This window comes from Hyperolius riggenbachi, chromosome 6 (genome assembly GCF_040937935.1).
Source record: "Hyperolius riggenbachi isolate aHypRig1 chromosome 6, aHypRig1.pri, whole genome shotgun sequence".
NCBI lineage: Eukaryota > Metazoa > Chordata > Amphibia > Anura > Hyperoliidae > Hyperolius > Hyperolius riggenbachi.
The window spans coordinates 279,426,960-279,447,322 of record NC_090651.1 but is presented as its reverse complement, the minus strand read 5'-3'; the positions used below and the strand labels follow the sequence as shown (position 1 = coordinate 279,447,322).

The 20,363-nt window shown below is 42.3% G+C and overlaps 1 protein-coding gene across 9 annotated transcripts in view; it reads right to left on the bottom strand.

Moving 5' to 3' along the window:
- The window catches only part of CADM1 (cell adhesion molecule 1), a 539,770-nt gene that overhangs the window by 164,079 nt on the left and 355,328 nt on the right, over window positions 1-20,363 (bottom strand). For all 9 annotated transcript variants that reach the window (XM_068240925.1, XM_068240926.1, XM_068240927.1 and 6 more), the window contains one exon: window positions 12,398-12,494. In XM_068240925.1, the coding sequence (XP_068097026.1) occupies window positions 12,398-12,494 (97 nt within the window). The remainder of the gene's footprint in view (window positions 1-12,397; window positions 12,495-20,363) is intronic.

Sequence of the window (20,363 nt, the reverse complement as noted above, 5' to 3'; positions counted from 1 at the left end):
AGGTCTAAGAATACAATCTAAATATTTAGCAATTGGAGAAAATAATGAATTTACACCTGCAACGATTGGCCGACCAGGTGGATCGACCAATCGTTTGTGTACTTTTGGAAGGACATACATAACAGGAGTTACAGGATTGTCCTGAACCAGGAAAGTAGCTAGATCCCTGTCTATGATGTTTTTATCCAGAGCATTCTTTAACAAACGATCAATCAACTTTCTCAGATCCCAGATTGGGTCTCGATCTAAAATTCTATAAACACTTCTATCCCCCAACTGGCGTAAAATCTCTGCACGATAATTGATAGTGTCCATTACGACAACTGAGCCCCCCTTATCTGCGGGCTTAATTGTTAGGGCCTTATTGGCCTTAAGACATTTAAGAGCTTCCTGTTCGTGTTTATTGAGGTTCTTCATTGCTTGAGAACCAGATCTTTGTAGCTCCTGAATGTCCCGTTGCACATTCCCTAAGAATGTATCAATCACTTGGTTGGACGGGGGGCAGAAAGAGCTCTTATTTCGTAATGGAGTGTCCTTAAGTCTCAAGGGCCCCATGGTTGGTAAAGGAACCTGAGTAGGTTTCGGAAGATTGCTAAAAAAACATTTCAACTTTAAAGTCCTTGCAAAAGACCAAAGATCATATTCCAATTGGAGTGAGTCCCCATCGTTGGTAATACTGAATGAGAGACCTCGATTGAGTACCCTAATCTGGATATCATCCAAGACATATGAAGAGATATTAATGACTAAGGATTCTTGCGTTCTCTGAGTGTCATTGGAGAGCCCGAGGGTTCGGCGCGTTTCTTTGTGCTTTTTGGCAAGCTGATATTTTCTCCCACCTCTCCTAATCCGTCTGGAGGGATATTGGCCGAACTGTCCGAGGGCAAAAAATTGGATTCTGATTGCTCTTCCTCTGTAGTTGTTAAAGGATCATGAATGGGTCGAGGTTGTACAGGCCGTGGACCCTTAGGTGGAGCTCCTCTGGGACGGGGTCTAGGTTTACCCGGCCCACGAGGCAAGTTAGAGGAGGGTTGTTTCTGCCATATGTATACATAACCACTCTCATAATCAAGTGAGTCCCGTTGGAACTTCTGACGTTTAACACCTTCAAGTTCTTTACGGTATTTCTCCAAGTTTCTGGATAAAAATTCCTCATAAGCTGAGATATCATCTGTAGACAACAAAGTTCCCAAGGTATCTTTTAATAAGGCAATCTTACTGTCCAGCTTAGGTAGTTCAACTTGGATTCTCTCAATGGTCAGTATCATGGAGTCGAAGGAAGCTTTGTTCCAGATTTTCTCCCATTTCAGACAGAACTCCCCATCACGAGGAAACATGATTGGTGCCACATGTGAGCGTATACCTCTGGGTATTTTCCGTTTCTTATAATATTCACCCAGGGTAGCGGCATGTAATTCAAAAGAAATTCGATGTTTAGAAATCCTTTCAATATTTCGTTTGATAATTTTCACATTAGGAGTAGAGAGAAAGTCCGTCTCCGAATCTATGGCAGCAATGATCCTGGAGATCTCAACATCCGAGTACATGAAGGTATCCACAGAGACAGATGTCATTTCAGTAGTTTCCATGGTGGTGCAATTGGCCAGAGACAGCTGCAGTAGTGGTGAACAAGTGGTTACAGGCAGCACCCAACCATCTAGATGCGACGTGCTATTGGTCGTTGTCCCTCTGTCTCCAGGAACAGCAAGCAGGAACTCCAAGAGAAGAGACCCAGCACCGTCTTCAAGTGTATTATAAGCTCTTTTATTTATTTAAGGCATCAAAAAGACAAAAAGGGCAAGTCTGTGCGACGTTTCGAGAGGCGACTCCTCTCTTTCTCAAGCTGACAAGCCCTCTGAATACATAAGACACAATCAGCCTTAAATAGTCCTTGCTCCATTAGGGAGCCAATCAAAATGGTCTGGACGCCCTGTCATCAACCAATTAGGTTAAGTTCCTGCTTGCAGACCCTCCCATCTGGTGGAGGACCTGATGGGGAACTACGTCTATTTATACACTCCAATCATTTTAAAATGGCCGCTAGAGGGCCGACCAATGGGGGTAGAGCATGTTCTGAATGGAAAAAACGTTATTCAACCGTCATGCGGAAATCCGCATTGAAAATCCGCATGTGGTTACGTTCAATGCGTATGCGTAAAAACGTACGCGTAAACGTACTGACCATTGAGAGAATCCAAGTTGAACTACCTAAGCTGGACAGTAAGATTGCCTTATTAAAAGATACCTTGGGAACTTTGTTGTCTACAGATGATATCTCAGCTTATGAGGAATTTTTATCCAGAAACTTGGAGAAATACCGTAAAGAACTTGAAGGTGTTAAACGTCAGAAGTTCCAACGGGACTCACTTGATTATGAGAGTGGTTATGTATACATATGGCAGAAACAACCCTCCTCTAACTTGCCTCGTGGGCCGGGTAAACCTAGACCCCGTCCCAGAGGAGCTCCACCTAAGGGTCCACGGCCTGTACAACCTCGACCCATTCATGATCCTTTAACAACTACAGAGGAAGAGCAATCAGAATCCGATTTTTTGCCCTCGGACAGTTCGGCCAATATCCCTCCAGACGGATTAGGAGAGGTGGGAGAAAATATCAGCTTGCCAAAAAGCACAAAGAAACGCGCCGAACCCTCGGGCTCTCCAATGACACTCAGAGAACGCAAGAATCCTTAGTCATTAATATCTCTTCATATGTCTTGGATGATATCCAGATTAGGGTACTCAATCGAGGTCTCTCATTCAGTATTACCAACGATGGGGACTCACTCCAATTGGAATATGATCTTTGGTCTTTTGCAAGGACTTTAAAGTTGAAATGTTTTTTTAGCAATCTTCCGAAACCTACTCAGGTTCCTTTACCAACCATGGGGCCCTTGAGACTTAAGGACACTCCATTACGAAATAAGAGCTCTTTCTGCCCCCCGTCCAACCAAGTGATTGATACATTCTTAGGGAATGTGCAACGGGACATTCAGGAGCTACAAAGATCTGGTTCTCAAGCAATGAAGAACCTCAATAAACACGAACAGGAAGCTCTTAAATGTCTTAAGGCCAATAAGGCCCTAACAATTAAGCCCGCAGATAAGGGGGGCCCAGTTGTCGTAATGGACACTATCAATTATCGTGCAGAGATTTTACGCCAGTTGGGGGATAGAAGTGTTTATAGAATTTTAGATCGAGACCCAATCTGGGATCTGAGAAAGTTGATTGATCGTTTGTTAAAGAATGCTCTGGATAAAAACATCATAGACAGGGATCTAGCTACTTTCCTGGTTCAGGACAATCCTGTAACTCCTGTTATGTATGTCCTTCCAAAAGTACACAAACGATTGGTCGATCCACCTGGTCGGCCAATCGTTGCAGGTGTAAATTCATTATTTTCTCCAATTGCTAAATATTTAGATTGTATTCTTAGACCTATGGTAGTAGCTTTACCGTCTTACCTCAGGGACACTCAAGTGGTCCTGGAGGTGATTGATAAATTTGAAAATTTAGATGATGATGACTTATTGGTTACAATTGATGTAGAGTCACTCTACACCTCCATCCCTCATGATGGAGGTGTGGAGGCGGTATCTCATTATTTGCAAACCTGTTCAGATGTTTTTGATGATCAGAGACGTTTTCTTATCGATCTGTTGGAGGTGATTTTGAGGAGAAATTACTTCTTGTTTGAGGACACATTTTATGAACAATGTAGAGGTACAGCTATGGGGCCCCCACTTATGCTAATTTATACATGGGTCTTTACGAAGATTCATTTGTGTATACGAATCAATTGTTTCTCCGCCACTCCAAGGGGTGGTGGAGATACATTGATGATGTTTTTTTGATTTGGGCGGGGCCACGTTCGACCCTCGAATGCTTTATCAAAGATCTACATGCATGTTGTCCATACATTTCCCTAACGTATACTTGTAGCACTCATTCTGTATCATACTTGGGTACGGTGGTCACGAAAGTTGGTGGAAAATTGACCACCGATATATTTAGGAAATCTACTGATAGAAATGCGTTACTCCATTATAGAAGTTTCCATCCTTCCCATATTGCCAATAACATTCCAAAAAATCAATTTGAACGTGTTAATAGAATAGTGTCTGATGCTACATTGAGAGATACACGTCTGAAGGAAATGGCCAATAGATTTATTCAAAGAGATTATCCTCTAGATTTGTGCAATCCCTTTAGCCGATCCTCCCCAATTAAAAGATCACGCTCCAGACAGATCGATCGGATTCCTCTGGTCACTACTTTTTCAACCAATTCCAAACAAATTGAGAAAATTGTTAGGAAACATTGGCCTTTATTAAAACAAGGTTTTCCACAGGTTAGGGAATTTCAGGAATATCCACTTATGTCATATAGACGGGCTCCTACGGTTGGTGACACTTTGGTGAGGGCAGACATTGGCTCTCGAACTGCCAATTTAACTACTACAAGAAAAGGGACTTGTTTGTCGTGTCATATGTGTAATTCCATTGTTAAAGGAGATACTTTTACACACCCTACTACAGGGAAACGTTTTTCAATTAATGGTTATTACACATGTGACTCTGCATATGTTGTATATCTTCTTCGCTGCCCTTGCGGATTGATTTATGTGGGGATGACCACACAGATACTTAAAATGCGCATCTCTGCGCATAAGTCAGCTATCCGCTCGGGCACATCTGAACAAGCGGTTGCTAGCCATTTTTCTGCCTGTCGCCATAATGTTAGCCAGTTGAGGGTCCAGGTGATTGACTCTGTCCCCCCACCACGCAGGGGGGGTGATAGGGTCAAATTATTATTGAGACGGGAGTTGTTTTGTATTAGGAAGCTGGATGCCCTTGGTCCAGGGGGTCTTAACCGGGAGTGCGAGTTGGGTCCATGTGTTTATAGATAGATGTCTTGTTGTTTATTGTTTGGTCTGGACGCCTGGAGTCTTCTTAAAGATCAATTTTATGCGTAACCGGTATAGGCGATTGGATTGAAACGTCTATGGTTTAGACGATTTTTTGCTTCCGGGTGTTTACGCGTAAGTTTTTACGCATACGCATTAATTTTAACCATATGCGGATATCCAATGCGGATTTCCGCGTGGTCATAGTATTGGAATATGGTTTTTACGCATACGCATTGAACGTAACCACATGCGGATTTTCAATGCGGATTTCCGCATGACGGTTGAATGACGTTTTTTCCATTCAGAACATGCTCTACCCCCATTGGTCGGCCCTCTAGCGGCCATTTTAAAATGATTGGAGTGTATAAATAGACGTAGTTCCCCATCAGGTCCTCCACCAGATGGGAGGGTCTGCAAGCAGGAACTTAACCTAATTGGTTGATGACAGGGCGTCCAGACCATTTTGATTGGCTCCCTAATGGAGCAAGGACTATTTAAGGCTGATTGTGTCTTATGTATTCAGAGGGCTTGTCAGCTTGAGAAAGAGAGGAGTCGCCTCTCGAAACGTCGCACAGACTTGCCCTTTTTGTCTTTTTGATGCCTTAAATAAATAAAAGAGCTTATAATACACTTGAAGACGGTGCTGGGTCTCTTCTCTTGGAGTTCCTGCTTGCTGTTCCTGGAGACAGAGGGACAACGACCAATAGCACGTCGCATCTAGATGGTTGGGTGCTGCCTGTAACCACTTGTTCACCACTACTGACATTAGATTACACACAGGCGCACTCTATTTAGTCATTAGCACTCATCAGGCAATGTCTATAGGCAACTGACTGCACTCAGATCAAAGGGGGCCGAATAATTATGCACACACCACTTTGCAGTGATTTATTTGTAAAAAAATGTTTGGAATCATGTATGATTTTTGTTCCACTTCTCATGTGTACACCACTTTGTGTTGGTCCTTCATGTGGAATTCCAATAAAATTGATTCATGTTTGTTGCAGTAATGTGACAAAATGTGGAAAACTTCAAGAGGGCCGAATACTTTTGCAACACACTGTATACAGACAATGGTCTTTACATCTAAATTTGACATCCTCACAGCTGCGATGAGCAACACAGACCTCCAACTGGGAGATTTGATTTAGTACAAGGCTGTATATTAACCCGTGCCCTGCAATAGTTTGTTCTTTTTACATAAAGGAACAGAAATGGTATTCACTTGATGGACCCCAACACATTTATCTCCAAATACACATTTTATTCACTTATCTATAATTAGTATCTTATCTTAAAATCAAAGCACTTAGAGAGAAACACGCTTGTCTTGGCAAGGATGGGTGTTTTATCTCTTTTCACCAAACAAAGATATTTGATTAAGTCTCTTTGTTGAATCTGATGATAAAAAATGGAATCACTTCCATCAAATGTATTAAAAGAAATGACCCCTTGAGTCAGGAAGCGATGTAACTATTTATACATTGACAAACAGATGTTTTCAGAGAGGGAGTTAAAAAAATATGGCTTCTCTCCTGCTACACTTCCAATTATTCATAATTAATCTGGAGGATACATATATCCTGGACCATAAATATCCTGTAGTTATACTGCAGCTGAAAAATCTAGTTTCTGCAAGTACCCCTGAACCGGCGTTTGATTATAATAGATGCCGTAGTGTGAATGGTGCAGTGACATATGTCACAGCACCACTATTTCAGCCCAGTGCCCCCAGGGGTCCCCGTTCTAGTCATCCAAAATCCTAAACGGACTAGAACATCGAATATGGGCGGGAAGGAAATGGCAGTTATCCTCACCGATCACACCCCCTTGTACCACCAATGTTTTAAAAACTGCAAAAACAACCTACTTCGGGTTTCCCTTGCTGTCTTTTCTACCTTGTCAGCTCCCCCGTTCTGCCACCTATCAGTCAGTACTTTTGTGTTACTTTCAGGTCAGCTCCATAGCGGTGAAGATGGTGGCTGGTACAGGGACACGGTGGCGTAACGCGAGAGCTGACAAGGTGGAAAAGACAGTGAAGGGATCCAGGAGTAGGTGAGGTGTGCGGTGGTGCTTTTTTTTTTTTTGCAGGTCTTAAAACAACGGTACAGGAGTACTTTACGGTGTTAAGTTTGTTTCCTCTTGACATGGACCTACGCTATGGCCTCAATTCACTAAGCTTTATCAAACATTTTATTGAACATTTGATAATTTACCTCATGGGTAAAATCTAATTTTGAATTCACTAAGGTGTTGTACATTTATTGAACGTTTTATCAATAAAACATTAGATAAATATATAACACCATAATGAATTCAAAATTACATTTTACCCATGAGGTAAGTTGTCAAACGTTCGATAAAAAGTTAGGTAAAGCTTAGTGAATTGAGGCCTATGTATTGGGCACCGAATCTCGCAGACAGTCAATCTCTCCCCCATCGACTGGGAAGTAGAAATCCTTTTCCCACCTTACACAGTTCAGTTTTCATTAGAGTTTAGCTAAAATCTGGTGTAAAACAATAAATCCACATTACCAGTAGTAGATTTGTACCGTATGATGCAGCACAAAGCATTGTAGCTGTTAATCCTTTGCTGGTCGCCTCCACAAGTGATCAAAAACATTTACTAAAGTACAAGCAGCCAAAATATATATTAACCACTTCAGGACTACAGTGCAAAACCTACCTAAAGACCAGGCTATTTTTGTTAAATTGGCCATTGCAGCTTTAAGGCCAAGCTGCAGAGCCGCACAACACAGCACACTAGTGATTCCCCGCCCCCCTTTTTCTCCCCACCAACAGAGCTCTCTGTTGGTGGGGTCTGATCGCCGTCCCCCCCCCCCCCCCCCCCCCGTGTTTATTTTTTTTATAAATATTTGTTATTTTTTTTAAATATTTTTTTTTACTATTTATTTCCTTTTTTTTTTTTTTTTTTAAACCCTCCCTCCCCCCAGCCCACCAATTATGGTGATCAGCTCTCATAGGCTTCAGTCTATGAGAGCCAATCACTCTCTTATGCCCCAGACATGTCAAATGGCACAAAGTAGCACAAGTGTGACAACCGTCACATGAAGGCTGCCATATTTATTTCCTTTTAAACAATACCAGTTGCCTGTCAGTCATGTGGATCTATTTGGCTGCAGTATTGTCTAAATAACGCCAGAAACAAACATGTGGCTAATCTTGTCAGATCTGACAATAATGTCACCTGATCTGCTAATGCTTGTTCAGGGTCTAATGCCCAATCTACACGATACAATTCTTTGTGCAATTCGATTATGATTCTATTCACGATCCGATTAAATTCGACATGTCCAATCGGGATTCGAAAACAATCGGGGTTGCAAAACAGTGGCAAATCGAAAATCATTCACCTGCCATTAAAGTCTATGGAGCCCGTTGCGAGCAGTCTGTTCGTACATTTTTGCAGAAATTTAATGTTTGGGCCATCTCTATTCACCTATCTAATGCAAGCCCATCCTGCAGCATTAAGAGATAGTCTTACAGGACAGGCTCTGTCTTTTTAACTGGAGGTCCTCTTTAAGCCTAACACCCAGTGCTGTGCACACCATATAAACTGCAGATGGGTTAATGCAAGACTGACCTAGGTATTTGGCAAAAAGCTTTCACGGATTTCAGGGGAAATAAAGAGTTAAGTATTCATAATTGCAAGGTTTTTTTGCGTAAAGCTGAAAATGTGCCAGTTTTTATTGAAGTGAACACTGAACTAAAGTATTTCAAGGTACTAGCATTGCTATCGATACCCCTACACTAAATATGAAACCATTTATAAAATAGTTTTACTCAAGAGCTAAAGACCTTTTCTGCAGTGTAATGGTGGTGGAAAGTGCTGATTGTCTTTGCGTAAAAGATCACAGCAGTTCTGGAGGTGGTACTCAGAGAACAATGACTGCTTCCACAAAAGAGAGTGTATGGGGAACAGGGCTGAATAAACTTCTCACTCAGCCAAACAACTGCTGGGGAGAAATACATGAATTCATCGGTGCTCATTGTACTAAATGGCTAGATCATGCAGCACATTAAGAATTTTGACGTATAAATGGAACAGCGATGTGGAAAGAGGTGCAAACTAGTTATCCTCCACAGGTATCTTTTAGTTTGACAATTTTTTTTCAAGTGCACTTCTCTGGTAAGGCTAAGATATTAGGTGAAGACGCATCTGACCCCTTTGTAATGGGATTCGGCACTTTGGAGTTTCTCTCTTAAAGGGAACCTTAAAGAGACACTTAAGCCAGAAAAAAAAATGAGCTTTACTCACCTGGGGCTTCTACCAGCCCCCTGCAGCAGTCCTGTGCCCTCGCAGCCACTCACTAATCCTCTGGTCCCCTGCTGCCAGCTAGTTTCGTTTTTGCCGACAGGCCTGTCAGGACTGGCCACGCGTAGCTTTTTCCGCATTCACGACTGTAATTAGCGCTATTGCGGACCGCAATGCGTACAAAAATACGCGTTGCCGCATTACACATGCATAGAAATGCGGCAACGCGTATTTTTGTACGCATTGCGGCCCGCAATAGCGTTAATTGCAGTCGTGAATGTGGAAAAAGCTACGCGTGGCCAGTCCTGACGGGCCTGTCGGCAAAAACGAAACTAGCTGGCAGCGGGGGACCAGAGGATTAGTGAGTGGCTGCGAGGGCACAGGACTGCTGCAGGGGGCTTGTAGAAGCCCCAGGTGAGTAAAACTCTTTTTTTCTGACTTAAGGTTCACTTTAACTAAGAAGGATATTATGTTTTCTTTTTTTTTTTAAAAACAGTTGCTTGGTAGTCCCGCTGATCTCTTCGGCTGCAGTAGTGGCTGAAGCACACACCTGAAATAAGCATGCAGCTAATCCAGTCCGTCTTCAGTCAGAGCATCACTTGCAACAGAGAATAGTATTGCTCCATCACAACCAAATGTCAGTGCTGATTAGGTTGCACCACACTGTTGTTAAAGGGAACCTAAACTGAGAGGGATATGGATATTTCCTTTTAACAACTTTTGAACCACAACAATTGAAATCTATGCCCTGTTTTGGTGGCTACCTGGCTTTTGCCGCTGTTTCCCTGACGCAGCTCACTCGCTCTGCTGTCTCTATAACGGCAGAGCCCTGTGAGCAGGTCAGGAGCTGATTTCATTGTCTCCTGTCCCTGTCTATCAACGTAAGTCAATCCCATTGGCTTATATTGATAGGCAGGGTCAGGAGCCATAGAAAGCGGCCCCTGACCGGCTCACAGGAACTTTGTCGTCATAGAGACGGCAGAATGGGTGGCTCAGGTTCCCATCGTACAGCATTGACGGTGATTGTGGTGGGTATGTGCGGCGTTCCAACATTTTTGGTACCAGCGGTCTTTGGTCCTTAAGGGGGCAGAGACTGCTAGTACTTAAGTGGTTAAACAATACCAGTTGCCTGGCAGTCTTGCTGATCTCTTTAGCTGCAATAGTGACTGAATCACACACCTGAAAGAAGCATGCAGCTAATCCAGTCTGACTTCAGTCAGAGCACCTGATCTGCATGCTTGTTGAGGGGCTGTGGCTAAAAGTATTAGAGACAGGATCAGCTGGAGAGTCAGGAAACTGGTACTGTTTTAAAAGGAAAAATCCATATCCTTCTCAGTTTAGGTTCCCTTTAAGGCTCCTAAACCAGAGCACTTCCTCACTTCTACACACTGGGGGGTTTCATACAGAAATAATCTGTTTGCAAGGGTAGAAACCTTTAGATTGTAAACCTTTGGCAGGCTCCACCCTCCTTGTGTAGCCTACCTGACATGCAATCAGACCTCAGTCAGAAACATCTGCTCTGCATCCTTGTTCAGGGTCTATAGCTAAGAGTATTAGAGGCAGAGGATCAGCAGGATTACCAGGCAACGTGCATTGTTCAAAAGGAAATAAATGTGTCAACCCTCATATCCCTCTCAGTTGAGGTGTCCTTTAAAGGGGCACCATGGCTAAAAACTGTTAAATTTCAAATATATATGTACACATATATACTTGTCCAGGAAAAAACAGTCATTTTTTTTTTTTTTACTACTTATAGGGTGTATTATCTGACAGCTCTGAACCTCTTGTCAACAGGTTTTAGATTAGTCCATTTCTGTGCAGGAGGTGGTTTAGAGGACAATGATCGCACGTGTCAAACTGACAACTCGCGTTAACCTTGTATAATGTACATGCTCTTGAACACTGATGTAAGCCACATAGTGCAAATTATTTTTGATATTCCAAATCCACAGCATCAGACCGCTGCATAAGGACCCAAAAGAGAAAAACGTTGGCTCCTAAAAGCAAGATTCTTCTTTGCACATCTGCATAAGTTGTTGATGCCCAGATGCAGCTGTGAACTACCCAGCTGTACAAATTCCTTGTCACCAGTTAAAATGTCCTCAATGTGGGCGAGATTTACTCTCTCATATACTGTAGTGCCAATATATTTATAAGTGTGGTAAAGGAAAAAAAAATGTACAGAATAACAGAAGTGGACAGATAAGCTGACATATTAATGAAATTGGCGCAAACACTCAATGTGGGTTATTTGCCAAGATGAGATCAGCTTTGCCAAAATATGTTGCAAGTCCATACAGATCTAATGCTGGGGCTACACGGTACGTTTCTGTACCGTGTATCAACCAGCTGATCCGGCCAGCTGATAATATTCAGCTGGCCCGATCAAGCCGCTCGACCCCCGCCTGCGGACAATGGCAGGGAATCGAGCGCTGATAAGGAAGCGCCGGCGGGGGCGAGCGGTAATCGAGCCGCCGGTCGACCCTTGTATTCTTGCCATAAGGTTGTAACTGTAATGTGGATGTTTTCACTGGCCCCCCCTGACTAGCACAGCTCATAGTCTAGACGAGAGAACCCAGATTACTGGAAATGTCTTTAAGGTAACCAGTGTCAGACTGGGAGGTGGAAAAACTGAGGAAATCCACCTGCTGGCCAAACAGCAGTAATCAGGTGTTAACACTCCCAATAGAAGCCTGTAGCAAGTCTTCACTGTGAGCAGCAACATCTCATTACTGCTGTTTGGCCAGCAAGTGGATTTCCTCAGTTTTCCCCTCCCACTCCGACACTAAGGGTAACAGTCCCTCTTTGGGAACTCAATTCCTCCTTATTCCGCATTTGTCCCTCTTTCAGGACTCATGTACAGATCTATGTAAATTTATTTTATCTACTGAAAACAATGTGTTTAATTGACTCTAAACTTGTTTCCCATCCTTTAAATTAATGTATTTCTTATTTTCAAATGTTAATATAAAGGTAATAAAGCAGGATAGAAAGGACCAGTGTGGTTTGAATTATAAAACAAAATTTTTCTTTCGAAATCTTTATGGTATGCAAGACTAGGGGTGTGCCAGAGGCGTGGCTTAAGTGTCCCTCTTTCTTAATTGGGAGGTATGCATGATTTGTTGTCTCTACACAAAGATCATGTATGAGGATTATCATGGAGACATTGACATCTGAAATATGCATTACTGTACAGTATCAGCTGCAATTTACCTGGGTTTACCAAGAGCTTTGCAAGTTAATTCCAGAGGATCCCCTTCCCTAGTTAGACCCTGTGGGTAGATCACTGACACCATCACCACTGGTTTATCTGAAATAAACAACAATAAAAAAAAAGGTTAACCAAGGTTAAATGATTCTTTCTTTATAGCTAATGTAATCTTATCATCCTGATATATACAATCTGTGATTAAAGCAAGATTAAACGCTGACATACTGTATATACTCGAATACAAGTCAATCTCATGTATAAGTCGACTCCAATATTCAACCCTCTTATCTTTAGCTGGAATTTTTTATAAGTCTACCCAGCAAAGTTAATGGCTGCACTTGAGGCTCAGGAAGGGTTAATGACTGCACTGCATACAGTATTGCAGCTTTTAACCCTTCCTGTCCAATACCTCCTGCAGGCCCCCAATACCTCCTCCAGGCCCCCAAGTGCTGCAGTTATTCACTCCCTTTTTAATAGCCCAGTATCTCCCCCCCCCCCTTTTTTCTTGTTAATTGTTGTGGCCAGGACTTTCAGACCTGTGTTTTCTTGGTATTTCCTTTCCTCAAAGTGTCACTTACCACAGGGTAAATTGCTGAAAACAGGAATGTCACTATTAGTACACACATTACTCAGTGTTGCCAGTGACTCGAGTATACGTCGACTGCTATACTTTTATGAAGTGAATCAGACCTACATTTCTAGACTTATGCTGGAGTATATACAGTAATATTCAATAAAACATGTTTTCCTACTTGGTCTTACCCATACAGTTATATTTGCTTTTGTGCATAAGTATTATTGTCCATTTACAAATTACAAGACCCCAAAGAACAGTTTATCTGCTATAAAAGCTACCATTGCATTTTATTGCATAGCAGCTGTATTTATATATTATAACGTGAGATTTCTCTCCTGTTTTTTTACCTTCTGCTAACCATGCAAGCTGAAAAACTTGCCAGGAATGTTTGCTAATTGTGGCTAATAAGGAGACATAAACAAGATAATGTAATCATTTGAGTTCGGATCTAAGTTTTCCACTAATGATCTAAGCTTCCCACTGAAGAAGAAAGTGCTGTGTTTAACTGTTTGCATGCCGTTCTGCTACTATATTTTTCTGGTAGAAGGTTTACTAAAGTAAACCAGAGCTGTTACTTTAGTAAAAATTTATACTTACCCTTTTGCACATGCGCAGGATGTCTGCGCAAGCACAGGAGGCCACTACTGAGCCTGTTACCAGAACTAATCTCGGCTGAACGGCAGACTGCGGGAGGACGGCAGGGACTCACGTGGTTATGGGGCTGAAGGATGCCCCCAGTTAGTATTGATTTTTACTAAAGAGACATGTCTGGTACACTTTAAATAACATTTTACAGCAAATAAGAAGTGCTGAGTTTTATACCACTTTAAATACCTCTGGATACATGCTCAATTCACCCACCTTAGAAACATTATGTTTTTAAATATGCATAAGGTCAGCAGGAGGAAAGATGCAGCAGACATATCTGGACTTATATACACCGTTTGTCCAAGAAAAAAAAAAGTTAAAAACACAACACAGGGTGTTGATCCATTTAAGCTCTCTAATGTGACTTTGTGTCATTGCTCACACATCAAAAGCTCACCAGAGCATACATCAGTGTGAATATAACTGGAATAAAATACTAAATTACAGGGAAGCATGCCATTCAACAGAAATATTATGTGGAAAAAGTAGCAAAAAATATTATGATTGGAGTTATTTGCTCCCAATGTGCTCACTGCCCTTTCCACTTTTTTTTGTCAATTTCTCTGCAGAGCTGGGGCCTTATCTAATTGGGTCATATATACAGAGATACATAAACAGATTAGAGAGAGAGAGAGACCGCGAGAGAGTGCTGGAAAATGCCATGTTTTAGATTTTAGCGTTACATTACTAGTCTGTATTCTAACCCACCAGGATGACTTCTCCACAAAGCAGAGGACTACTTATGTACAATAGTGGAGAAGTTGAAATGCCAATAAGAGACTAATTTTTATGTCCACTCACATTTTAATACTACACTTGAAACATTTCAAGCAGCCTGGCCACCTTGTCAGACGTAAGGCGTGTGGATAATCCTCTTCCTGATGAAGAGACCTTCTTGAAAGATATTGAGGTTTAGAATATGAGATCACGCTCTCAATGGCTTAGAGGTCTAAACATGTCTGTCCCTGGATTGGTTCAGATCAGACAGGAGACTGGCACACAGCCAATCTGTGAACTAGAATTATGGTCAATATACACAATAGAACCTGCATGAAGAAAAATTTACCCTCGTCACCATGGAGTCCTGATGAGCTTTGTCCAATATATTTCTAGAATGTCAAATGCCAGTCACAACTAATGATGTGAAAGCTGTAGTCAGTTAAAGGTGGATATTGGCCACCTTCTAGAACCATAAAGAGCAGCACTGTAAACAGCGTACAGGGATCCTGGTGTACAAGCATTAACTAAATGCACTGCTAAAAGTCTTACTTAGTCCTTCATAACAGCGCACTGTGAAAAAAGTGGTTTTAAAGAGGGATTGACAGCCATAAAATCAAATTCCAATTACCGTTGCTCTGTGTTTATTATGTAGTCTACATCCTGACCCTGCATTGCAAGAATTCCAATACAATCATACATGTGTCCGCTGTAACGAATAAAATCTCAGTGAGTCTGGCTCTTTTCTTGTACATGGCTGGATAGTGTAATGGTTAAGGGCTCTGCCTCTGACACAGGAGACCTGGGTTCAAATCTCAGCTCTGCCTGTTCAGTAAGCCAGCACCTATTTCAGTAAGGAGTTTCTTGGGCAAGTCTCCTTAACACTGCTACTGCCTACTGAGTGCGCTCTAGTGGCTGCCTCATAAGCGCTTTGAGTCCGACAGGAGAAAGGCGCTATACATTACTGCAATTATTATTATTATTACATTGCTAGGGAAAGGGAAGCTAAAATAAAGAGCCTTGTTATCTCCCCTTCTCCCCCTCCTACATTCTTGCTTCTTGCTGATTGGCTGAGGGCAGTTCAGTGTGACACAGGCTGAGAAGGGAAATAAATGCTAAATCCCCTCAACTCCTCTGCAGAAGCTGCCGAAATCCAATCTATATTCTGCTCAAATGTGTTTACAAAGCAAAATAGATATGACAGTGCAGTAATACATACACAATGAGAAAAAAGATTAAGGGAAGAAATTACATCAGGATTGGCTACAGTCAGAGGCAGTAAAGATGGAAAATGCCTGGAACAGTTTTCTCTGTATTTACTATATACAATTCACTGAAATAAAAAACTGGTCGACACTACAATACATATGTTATGTAAGCAAAACCAGTATTTATCCACTTATATATGTGTTTTTTTTTCCTGGGATACATAGTTGACCCTCGTGATTTAATTAAAATTGACAATCAGAAAAACAGAACATGGAAGATACTGTCACATCATGTATATTTTGCCTATAGCAAGATTAATTCTGCTATAGGGGGAAAATCAATGAAATACCATCTCTATTCCACAGTTGTCAAATTCCAAATTTCCAGAGACAATTTATTTCCACAAGGGAAGACAACAGATGATTTAGATAATCAATACATGCTTAGTTCAGTCAACAAGATGTGCTGCAATAAAGAATAGATCTAAGGGACAGGAGCAAAGTATTTTTACTACATGCTTGCAAGAAGGGATGTTGTATAATCTTTCAGAAATCTTAGAAGCGTTCCTTAAATTCCCCAGAAGTCGGAATACCCCTGAAATGCTGCTGCAAGTTATTATACGGGAGGATGATGGGGTCACTTATCATATATTGCTGTTACAGCTGCTAAATAAACAGCTAAGTTATCATCACCAGAAGGCCACTGCTAGTTATAATGATGTATCGAGCGTTCTTAATAAAACATGCTGGAAAGATACACAAGGGAACGCTAAGGGAAGTAAGAAATATAGTTAAGAATTATTCTCATTCTCTTATTGGTTGTGACATCTGTTAGCTTACATAAATAATACCGCCAGGGCACACAGCATATTAGTATGTGGAAGATTGAAGTAAATTACGTGCAGCAGAGGTATACACAATTACCTACTGAGGTCACTACTATTCCAATGAAGGCTTAGCTATCACTCATATCTGACCCACTTACAGGTATTATAACGGATGTTCTAAAGCCTCTTACACACGGGGAGAGAAAATTGCTACAAAGAACCGATGAACGACTCATTATTCAGATCTTGCTTAAAAGTTTAAAACATAAACAATGTTTTAAAGTGAACGACAAACAAATGACCAATGATGGTGCTCGGGCATTTTGAATGATTGACATGACAGATCACTACGGCAGATAATAGTTTGTTAGTGTTAGTGTCTACAGTGTTATGAACAATTTTTAAAGGGATACTGTAGGAGGGTCGGGGGGAAATGAGTTAAAGTTTCTAATGGTCCCCCACAGACATCCTGTGCCCGCGCAGCCACTCCCCAATGCTCCGGCCCCGCCACTGGTTCACTTCTGGAATTTCAGACTTTAAAGTCTGAGGCTAGATTCACAGTGGGACGTTGCGTTTTGATGCCACGTTAAAGTCGCACCGCAAGCTTACAACGCAACGCGCCCAAAAAGTGGCAACGCAGCGTTACCGTCGCATACAGCAGATCCAGTAAAAAATACAGGTAATGAAAAGTATGCTTCCAAGTCATTACTGAGCATGTGCAAACAGTCCAACGCAGCTAATAACGTGTATAACGCACTGTATGCAGTACTTTTACTTAACGTGCAGCGTTAGGCACCAACGCAACGTGTGCACTGTGAACAGGGCATTGATTTTTCATTGCAGTGAGTTACTCTGCGTTAAATGCTGTTTTAACGCGCGACTTTAACGTCCCACTGTGAACTTAGCCTGAAAACCACTGCGCTTGCGTTACCGTGTCCTCACTGCCGCTGATGTCACCAGGAGCGTACTGCGCAGGCCCAGCATGGTCTGTGTCTGCGCCGTACGCTCCTGGTGACATCAGGGGGAGCGAGGACACGGCAACGCAAGCGCAGTGGTTTTCAGACTTTAAAGTTTGAAATTCCAGAAGTGAACTGGAGGCGGGGCCGGACCATTAGTGAGTGGCTGCGTGGTCACAGGATGCCTGCGGGGGACCATTAGAGCCCCAGGTAAGTTCAACTCATTTTCCCCCGACCCCCTACAGTATCCCTTTAAAGTCTATTGCACTTTCCCTACATCATCTAATGATCTTATTGGTTACTGATCGATCTGCATTTTGGTTTACGGTCACATAAAGATCTTTTGTCTTTGACTGTGGTACAATTGTTCAGTCATTTCACATAATTCTATTAGGTGTGTACATAACCCAAAGTAAACCTAAAGTGAGAGAGATATGGAGTCTGCCATATTTATTTCCATTTAAACAATACCAGTTGCCTGGCTGTCCTACTGATCCTCTGCTTGTAATACTTTTAGCCATAGACTGTGAACAAGCATGTAGATCAGAAGCTCTGACTGAAGTCTGACTGGATTAGCCACATGCTTGTTTGAGGTGTGTGAGCCAGATTCTAATGTAGCCAAATAGATCAGCAGGAAGAAAAGCACCTGGTATTGTTCAGAAAGAAGTAAATATGGCAGCCTCCATATCTCTCTCACTTAAGAATCCTCAAATTGGTTTGTAGGCACGTGGGGTAAACACTGTATTAAAATTCAGATTTTAAACTGAGCCTTACTCATTCCTGTGCTAACACACAAACGGGCCTTAAAATTGTTATATGGATAGTACAAAATACAGGCATTTGATGCAACAAGGGACATCCCTAGAGCTGCATCACATCCCAGCACAAGAACAACTCTGTGACCTGGAAGTGAAATAACACTACTTAAAGGGACACTGTAGGGGGTCGGGGGAAAATGAGTTGAACTTACCCGGGGCTTCTAATGGTCCCCTGCAGACATCCTGTGCCCGCGCAGCCACTCACCGATGCTCCGGCCCCGCCTCTGGTTCACTTCTGGAATTTTAGACTTTAAAGTCTGAAAACCACTGCGCCTGCGTTGCCGTGTCCTCGATCCTGCTGATGTCACCAGGAGCGCACTGCGCAGACACAGACCATACTGGGCCTGCGTAGTACGCTCCTGGTGGAGGATGGCAGGATGCCTGCGGGGGACCATTAGAAGCCCCGGGTAAGTTCAACTCATTTTCCCCCGAACCCCCTACAGTGTCTCTTTAAATGTATGAGAATTCAGGGGAGGCTTTTGTTAGTAGAACCTTTCCTTGGGAAGGGGGGAGGGGGAAGACGATGGATTTTGGGTGTCAAACCCGGGCACTGATGACAGCCATTGCTTTCAGTGAACCAATTCGATATTCCCCCGCTGTCTTATTGGCATTTACTTATTTACACACATGGCATTTTCAAAGTTTTTGTGGCCCATGCTGACCAATGGGAGCCAGAAGCACGGTAACTAAACTTTCTAAAACATAGACAATGAGGGCCTTTTCACACTGTGCACGATGCAATACGTTCACAATAGAATGGAAGTCTCATTGCGAGGTGGTGACAGTGAGGCATACAGTGCAATGAAGCTCACTGTCACAGTAAACAAACACGCTACCCAGTAAAGCACAGCATGTTATGTATTGCTCCATTGAAACCCGCTGCACCACACTTAGGGCTCGATTCACAAAGCGGTGCTAACCCAGTTAGAGACTTTAGGCGTGATAACCATTGCACCATGCTGGTGAAAAGCCAGTTTAGGCATGATAAGTTTAGGCATGATAAGTTTAGGCATGATAAGTTTAGGCGTGATAAGTTTAGGCATGATAAGTTTAGGCATGCTAAGTTTAGATAAGTTTAGATCGCGCGCAAAGTCCTGCACACAAAGCAGCGCCATTAAACTCTATGCGACGTGCACCAGACTTTGCTAGCGCAAAACTTTTGATCAGCTGTGCACTGCGGTGCTAACCCAGTTGGTGCTTAAACTTATCACACCTACACTTATCATGCCTAAACTTATCACACCTAAATTTATCACACCTAAACTTATCATGCCTAAACTGAGTTTAGGCATGATAAAGGGCTTTTCACCAGCGTGCTAACTGTTAGCACCGCTTTGTGAATCAGGCCCATAGTGTGAAAGCCCCATAGGAGTAGCATTGCATGCGCTGCCATGTAATGTTATTGCCCATTGTGACCCAACACAATGGGCACAGTGTGAAAGGGCCGTAATAAATAAATCAACTTTTCTTTCTCAGGTGTGCTGCAATAACTAGTGATGTGGGGCAATCTATTGCTTCACTATAAATATAATATTTAAAGGACAACTGTAACAAGAGGGGTATAGAGGCTGCCATATTTATTTCCTTTTAAGCAATAACAGTTGCCTGGCTATCCTGCTGTTCCTCTGCCTCTATTACTTTTAGCCATAGACCCTGAACAAGCATGCAGCACATCAGGCGTTCCTGACATTATTGTCACAGCTGACAAGATTAGCTGCATGCTTGTTTCTGGTATGATTCAGACACTACTGCAGCCAAATAGACCAGCAGGACTGCCTGTCAACCAGTATGGTTTAAAAGGAAATAAACATGGCAGCCTCCATATTCTTCCCACTACAGATGTCCTTTAACCATTCTAGGCCAGAACTTTAGAGGTCAGTACTGACTCACCATGTACTATAGAGTGGTCAGAACAGTACCAAGTACTATAATGGACATTATTTATAATAGGAGGTACTAAGCTTAAAGGGAATCTGAAGTGAGAGACGTATGGTGGCTGCCATATTTGTTTTTCCTTTTAATAACATCAGTTGCATAGCAGGACCTTTCTGACATCAATAGTGTGACTCGCACACCTGGAACACGCATACGGGCTAATCTAGTCAGAGCACCTGATCTGTATGCTTATTCAGGTCTATGGCTCACAGTATTAGAGACAGAGGATCAGCAGGATAACTAGGCAGTTTGCAGTGTTTAAAAGGAAATAAATGTCAGCCT